A 7,981-nucleotide genomic window follows, 5' to 3' on the forward strand; every position below is an offset into this window, starting at 1 on the left:
TTTTATAAACTTTGAGTATATCACAAACAAACGTTTCGCATATTCTTACAAGTGTCTACCTTTTTTATACTCTTAAAAGTGTGATCAAGACTTGCAAAAATTTAAAAATAAGAACACATAGAAAAATATTAAGTATAGGCCTTGCATCTTATTTCGTGCTTTATACGCATTATAGTATTGGCCTTCACATTATTTTCGCAATGATATGCATAATATCGCTTTAATAAAGCAGCATGCCACGCATTAGGTAAAGTTCGCCCTTCGATATCTGCGAGCTTATATGAACCTGCTGCATTGATTGTTATAACTTGATAAGGACCCTCCCAATTAGGTCCTAATTTGCCAAGTTTTTCTGCTCTACTTGCATCATTATTTCTCAACACCCATTAGCCCACATCAAAAGACAAAGCACGCACTCTTTTGTTGTAATACTTGGCGATTTGTTGTTTATTATTTGCCTCTCTGATAGCGGAAATTAACCTTCGATCTTCGATGAAATTCAAATTTTTGGCCAACGCATCATCGTTTGCTTCTTCCCCAAAGTTAGCGACTCTATGCATTGGCACAAGAATTTCAGCGGGTATTACTGCCTCATAGCCATACACCAAACTAAAGGGTGTTTCCTCTGTGCTCTTCTTGAAAGTAGTGCGATGTGCCCACAATACATTGGGCAATTCATCTACCCAACCAGTTCGCTTCTCGCATAACCTCATTTTAATACCACTTACAATGTCACGGTTGGTTACTTCACATATGCCATTAGCCTGTGGATGCGCCACTGATGTAAACTTTTGGATTATATTTAAATCAGTGCACCATGTTTTAAAAGGATCTTTCGCTATTTAGGAACTATTATCGCTAACCAATTCGCGTGGAATACCAAATCTGCAAACAATATACTCTCATACAAAATTACGCACTTGCACTCCAGTGATAGTGAGAACCGCCTTAGCTTCAACCCATTTTATGAAATAGTCAATTGCCACAATTAGGAATTTGACATTGCCAGGACCTGCGGAAAATGGTCCTATAATATGAATAGTCCACTTGTTAAATGGCCATGGCGAATTAACAAGGATCGTGTCGCGCCTTGGCATCCGATTCTGCGGAGCATGCCTTTGACAACTTTTACAACGCTTAACAATCTTTGCAACATCGCGGTATAAGGATGGCCAAAAATAACCCATCCGCATAATTTTCGCCGCAATAGTTTTATAGCCTGAATGCAATGCACAAGAACCGTTATGCACTTCATCAATTATCATTTATACTTCTATTGGGCCCACACATCGCATCATTGGACCACAATATGACTTACGATACAAAATGTCATTTTGAATGATATACATTGGTGCTCGCTCTCTGACTACACGAGCTTCGCGCTTACCACTTGGCAAAACATCGTTGTGGATATATTGCAAGATTGGTTCCATCCAACTTGGTTGTTCTTCTACAACGGGCACCACCATTAAATCGCTATCTATTGATTTTCTTGGCAATTCCTTGACCCAAACTTGTTTTTGAAAGTGCAAAAACGTTAAAGCGGCCAACTTGCTCAAAGCATCCGCCTTCTTATTTTGGCTTCTTGGCACTTGTGCGAGTTCAAAATGCTCGAACCGCACTGCCAATTCTTTCAACAACTGCAAATATTTCTGCATTGAGGAATCATGTGCCTCAAAAGAGCCATTAAACTGAGTTGCTACTAACTGCGAATATGTAAATGCTCGCAACTTGGTGATACCCATTTTCCGCGCAATATTTAAACCAGCAAGCAATGCTTCATATTCCGCTTCATTATTTGTCACATCAAAATTAAAATGTAACGCGTACGTATGCTCCTCGCCACTTGGGCTTGCTAACACTAAACCTGCACCAGCGCCTTCTGCACATGAAGCTCCATCAGTAAATAAATCCCGTGTTTCGCCAATTACTGACTTTAATTCTGTTCGCTCATTATTCACCTCCAGCTCCCCAGTCATTTCGGCGAGATAATACGCCAAAACTTGGCCCTTTACAGCTTTGCGCGAAAGGTAAGAAATTTGATAAGCGCCTAACTCTACTGCCCACAACGCGAGTCTACAAGATATCTATGGTTTTGTAAAGACTTGCTTGACCGGCATGTTAGTTAACACGTGCACTGGGTGTCCTTGAAAATATCTTCTTAACCTTCGCGATGTTAATATGAGTGCATACACGAATTTTTCAAACGGCGCATAGTTTATTTCACTTCCTGTAAGAGCTTTACTGACAAAATACACAGGTTTTTGTATTTTATCCCTTTCCGCAACCAGAACTGAGCCAAAAGCTTCATTTTCTACCAATATATAAAGGTAAAGAATTTCGCCATCAATTGGCGCTGTTAACGTAGGCAAAGTTTTCAATAATTTCTTCATTTCCTGAAATGCGGTTTCAGCTTCGCTTGTCCAAACAAAGCTTTTTTGTTTCAAACAACCTTTTAATGTTTTGAAAAATAGTAATTGCCTTTCAGCGGCTTTAGACAAGAAACGCGTTAATGCGGCTAATTTTCTGGTCAAACTTTGCACTTCCCTGATCGTCTTTGGCGCCGTCATATTTTCAATAGCCGCAATTTCCTTTGGATTAGCTTGAATACCTTGCTCAGTAACAAGATATCCCAAAAACTTTCCTTCAGTTTCGCCAAAGCTACACTTTAGTGGGTTAAGCTTCATGTTTATCCTGCGCAATGTATCAAATGTTTCCCGCATATCGTCTATAATACGCTCTTGCGTTGTGATTTTAATTACTAAATCATCTACATAAGCCTCAAGATTACGCCCAATTTGCTTTTCGAATGTAGTGTCAATTAGGCGTTGATATGTCGCGCCCGCATTGATTAAATCAAAAGGCATCATTATGTAAGAGAATATACCTTTACCCGTATGAAAAGCAGTTTTATCTGCATCTTCTTTAGCCATTGGGATCCGATGATACCCCCTCGCCGCATCCAAAAAACATTTATATAGGAAAGCATGCAATGATTCCACTTTCAAATCAATTTCTGGAAGCGGATAGTTATCCTTAGGGCACGCTTCATTTAAATCCTTGAAATCAATACACATTCTCCACGAGCCATCAGGCTTTTTTTTTTTACCAAAACTGGATTCGTAATCCATGACTGATATTGAACTTCGCGTAAAATTCCAGCGTTTACCAATTTCGTTACCTCTTCACACAGCTACTTAGCGCGATCTGGAGCCATGCCTCTACTCTTCTGCACTACAGGTTTTAGAGCAGGATTTACATTAAGTCTGTGGTCCGCAATATAACGTGGAACACCAGTCATATCATTTTCGCACCAAGCGAAAACATCCATGTATTGCACAAGTAACTTCACAATTTGTTTCTTGGTATCCGCACTAACATTGCATCTCACTTTAATATTTTGATTGGGATATGCAAGATTAACCACTACCATGTTGTCCGCGGTATCAGCGATTTCTTGAACTGCACCTTTTACATTAACAGCCGCGTAAATGGACATGATGCTTGATGAACTTATTGTCGCAACACCTTTATGCGTTGCGAATTTAATCATGCTATGAATGGTAGATGGAACAATTCCGAATTTACCCAAGGCAGCTCTGCCTAACAGCATGTTATAACGAGATGAATTCCGCATAACATAGAAATCTAGCTGCGCTCGTCGCACTAAACTATCGTCATTTTCATCAAAAAGCTCAACATCTAAAGGCAATACGCCCATAGGTAATGAAGATTCTCCCGCAAAACCAGTTAGCGAGGCTGCATGAAATGTCCCGTTCATATCGATTATAAACATTTCATATTAATTGATTTCCTTGCGAGGTATTGACCTCTATATGAGACGTTTTTCAAAGACTGCATTCGTTTTTAAAACAAACCATAACCTTTATTTTATCGATAAAGGTTTTGAAACCATAACGTAGATTATCAAGTAATGATAATCTAAAAGATAACATTTTTCACACGACCATTACATAATGGTTTACAATAATATTAAACATCAATTTTAATCTCCGATTGCAGTTTTTAAACAATTTATTACAAGCATACTGACTCCGATTCTTGTCCTTAATTTAGCATGCAACAGCGGAAGCTTCTAATAGTCACCTGAGAATAAACATGCTTAAAACGTCAACAAAAAATGTTGTTGAGTTATAGGTTTAGCCTATATCATAATAATAATAATAATAATAATAATAATAATAATAATAATAATAATAATAATAATAATAATAATAATAATAATAATAATAATAATAGACCACAAGATTTCATTTTCGTTTCTCATAAATATATATCCCATACATAGAGATAAAAAATCATTCATATGGTGAACACCTGGTAACCGACATTAACAAGATGCATATAGAATATCCCCATCATTCCGGGACTCCCTTCGGACATGATAAAACTAAAGTACTAAAGCAGTTCAAATTCTCTGACTAGGGTTTGTTAGTGCCCATAGATCTATCTTTAGGATTCGCGTCAATTAGGGGCCAGTTCCCTAATTCTTAGGCTACCAAGCTAACAGGGGCATATTCGATTTCGATAATTCAACCATAGAATGTAGTTTCAGGTACTTGTGTCTATTTTGTAAAACATTTATAAAACTGCATGAATTTGAAATGTCCCGTTCATATTGATTATAAACGTTCCATATTAATTGATTTCTTTGCGAGGTTTTGACCTCTATATGAGACATTTTTCAAAGACTGCATTCGTTTTTAAAACAAACCATAACCTTTATTTTATCGACAAGGTTAAAAATTCACCACCTAGATTATCCAGAAATGATAATCTAAAATATCACACTTACACACTACCAATACATATTGGTTTACAATATTAATATGTTACAACAAAGTAAATCTCGAATGCAGTTTTAAACAATATTATACAAGCATGCTGACAACAAATCTTGTCCATATTTTAGCATGCAACAGCGGAAACTCTTAATAATCGCCTGAGAATAAACATGCTTTAAACGTCAACAAAAATGTTGGTGAGTTATAGTTTTAAAATATATATTTACTAAATTGTAATAATAGACCACAAGATTTCATATTTCAATATACATCCCATACATAGAGATAAAAATCATTCATATGGTGAACACCTGGTAACCGACCTTAACAAGATGCATATAGAATATCCCCTATCATTCCGGGACTCCCTTCGGACATGATGAATTTGAAGTACTAAAGCATCCGGTACTTTGGATGGAGCTCGTTGGGCCCAATAGATCTATCTTTAGGATTCGCGTCAATTAGGGTGTCTGTTCCCTAATTCTTAGATTACCAGACTAAAAAGAGGCATATTCAGTTTAATAATCCAGCCATAGAATGTAGTTTTATTTACTTGTGTCTATTTTGTAAAACATTTATAAAACTGCATGTATTCTCATCCTAAAATATTAGATTTTAAAAGTGGGACCATAACTCACTTTCACAAATTTTTACTTCGTCGGGAAGTAAGACTTGGCCACTGGTCGATTCAAGAACCTATAACAAATATGTACATATATATCAAAGTATGTTCAAAATAATATTTACAACATTTTTAAAACGTTTTAATGTTTTAAGTTTATTAAGTCAGTTGTCCTCGTTAGTAACCTACAACTAGTTGTCCACAGTTAGATGTACAGAAAAATAAAGCAATATATATTATCTCGAATCAATCCACAACTTCGTGTATACAAGCCTCAGGCTAGATCACAACTCAAAGTATATATAATATTTTGGAATCACCCTCAACCCTGTATAGCTAACTCCAACATTACTGCATATAGAGTGTCTATGGTTGTTCCGAAATATATATATAGATGGGTCGATATGATATGTCAAAACATTGTATTCGTGTCTATGGTATCCCAAGATTACATAATATATTAGAATACATGTATAATACAATATGAGTTAGCTAGGATATGATTAATATAGATTTGTTACCAATTTTCACGTAGCTACAACAAGAAAAATTATCCAATCTTGTTTTACCTCCGTTTTAAATCCGTTTTGAGTGATTCAAGTTGCTATGGTTTCATATTGAACTTAAGTTTATGAATCTAAAAAGAAAAAGTATAAGTTTATAGTCGGAAATACATATTACAAGTCGTTTTTGTAAAGGTAGTCATTTCAGTCGAAAGAACGATGTCTAGATGACCATTTTGGAAAACATACTTCCACTTTGAGTTTAACCATGATTTTTGGATATAGTTTCATGTTCATAATAAAAATCATTTTCCCAGAAGAACAACTTTTAAATCAAATTTTATCATAGTTTTTAATTAACTAACCCAAAACAGCCCGCGGAGTTACTACGACGACGTATATCCAGTTTTACGGTGTTTTTCGTGTTTTCAGGTTTTAAATCATTAAGTTAGCATATAATATAGATATAGAACATGTGTTTAGTTGATTTTAAAAGTCAAGCTAGAAGGATTAACTTTGTTTGCAAACAAGTTTAGAATTAACTAAACTATGTTCTAGTGATTACATGTTCAAATCTTCGAATAAGATAGTTATACATATATGAATCGAATGATGTTATGAACATCATTACTACCTCAAGTTTAGTAGGTAAACCTACTGGAAATGATGAAAAAAATTACTTGAGCTTCAAAGGATCTTTGATGGCTTGGAAGTTCTTGAAATAGAATCATGACACAAAAATAAGTTCAAGTAAGATTATTACTCGAATTAAGATAGTTATAGTTATAGAAATTGAATCAAAGCTTGAATATGAATATTACCTTGATTTAGAAAGATAACCTACTGTAAATAACAAAGGTTTCTTGATCTTAGATGATTGCTTGGAATGGATTAAGAAACTTGGAAGTAAACTTGTAAACTTGGAAGTGTTCTTGAAGTGTTCTTGAGTAATTGTTTTTATGATGATTATAGGTACTAACCAAAGCTTGTATTTGATGATTTTTGCTGGAAAAATACTAACATAGACTTTCATGGAAGAGTGTGTGTGTTTTGAGAGAGAATTGGGAAGAAAATTGGAAGTGAAATGGAGTAGGTGGTGAGTGGTGAAGGTGAGTGGGGTTAAAAGGAGTTCTTGTTTTTGTTTCCTTGCTCATAAGTCATGCTAGTTGTCTAATTGTTGGTTCCACATGTTTGTTGACTATCTAGGACTGCTAAGAGCTGAATTATTATGTGTATATACCAATAGTATATACGTCTAGGAGCTGGGTATTGTACGAGTACGAATACGGTTGCATACGAGTAAAATTGTTAATGAAATTGAACGAGAATGTAATTGTAAGCATTTTTTTTTAAATAGAAGTACTTTGATATGTGTCTTGAAGTCTTCCAAAAGTGTATTATTACAACATAATGCACTACATGTATATACATTTAACTGAGTTGTTAAGTCATCGTTAGTCGTTACATGTAAGTGTTGTTTTGAAACCTTTAAGTTAACGATCTTGTTAAATGTTGTTAACCCATTGTTTATAATATCTAATGAAATGTTAAATTATTAAATTATCATGATATTATGATGTATTAATATATCTTAATATGATATATATACATTTAAATGTCGTTACAACGATAATCGTTACATATATGACTCATTTCGAAATCCTTAAGTTAGTAGTCTTGTTTTTACATATGTAGTTCATTGTTAATACACTTAATGATATGTTTACTTATTATTTATCATATTTAAACATAGTGTAACAATATCTTAATATGATTCATATGTATTTAGTAAGACGTTGTTATAACGATAATCGTTATATATATCGTTTCGAGTTTCTAAATCAATAAACTCATTTTATGTATATCACTCATTGTTAACATACCTAATGAGATACTCACTTATCATAATAACATGTTAAATATATATATATATATATATATATATATATATATATATATATATATATATATATATATATATATATATATATATATATATATATATATATATATATATCCATATATATGTCATCATATAGTTTTTACAAGTT

The 7,981-nt window shown here is 34.1% G+C and overlaps 1 protein-coding gene across 1 annotated transcript; it reads right to left on the reverse strand.

Annotated features, from left to right (window-relative positions):
• Positions 1-386: 386 nt before the first annotated feature.
• On the reverse strand, positions 387-3,131 carry LOC139888617 (uncharacterized). Its single transcript, XM_071871615.1, has 7 exons — positions 2,888-3,131; positions 2,167-2,611; positions 1,868-2,076; positions 1,319-1,777; positions 921-1,219; positions 729-788; positions 387-635 (listed from the first exon to the last, which is right to left on the reverse strand). Exons 1-7 carry the CDS (start codon positions 3,129-3,131, stop codon positions 387-389), a joined length of 1,965 nt encoding a protein of 654 aa, XP_071727716.1.
• Positions 3,132-7,981: the final 4,850 nt, after the last annotated feature.

The sequence above is a fragment of the Rutidosis leptorrhynchoides genome, chromosome 2, assembly GCF_046630445.1.
Source record: "Rutidosis leptorrhynchoides isolate AG116_Rl617_1_P2 chromosome 2, CSIRO_AGI_Rlap_v1, whole genome shotgun sequence".
Classification (NCBI taxonomy): Eukaryota; Viridiplantae; Streptophyta; class Magnoliopsida; order Asterales; family Asteraceae; genus Rutidosis; species Rutidosis leptorrhynchoides.

What these genes read in the sequence shown, in the direction of transcription:
- LOC139888617 (XM_071871615.1), bottom strand. Translation starts at nt 3,131, where the DNA reads ATGGATTACGAATCCAGTTTTGGTAAAAAAAAAAAGCCTGATGGCTCG. An exon ending in TCAAAATGACATTTTGTATC is followed by an intron (nt 1,220 to 1,318) that starts GTAAGTCATATT and finishes CATTGCATTCAG; the next exon opens with GCTATAAAACTATTGCGGCG. An exon ending in AAGTAACCAACCGTGACATT is followed by an intron (nt 636 to 728) that starts GTAAGTGGTATT and finishes ACTACTTTCAAG; the next exon opens with AAGAGCACAGAGGAAACACC.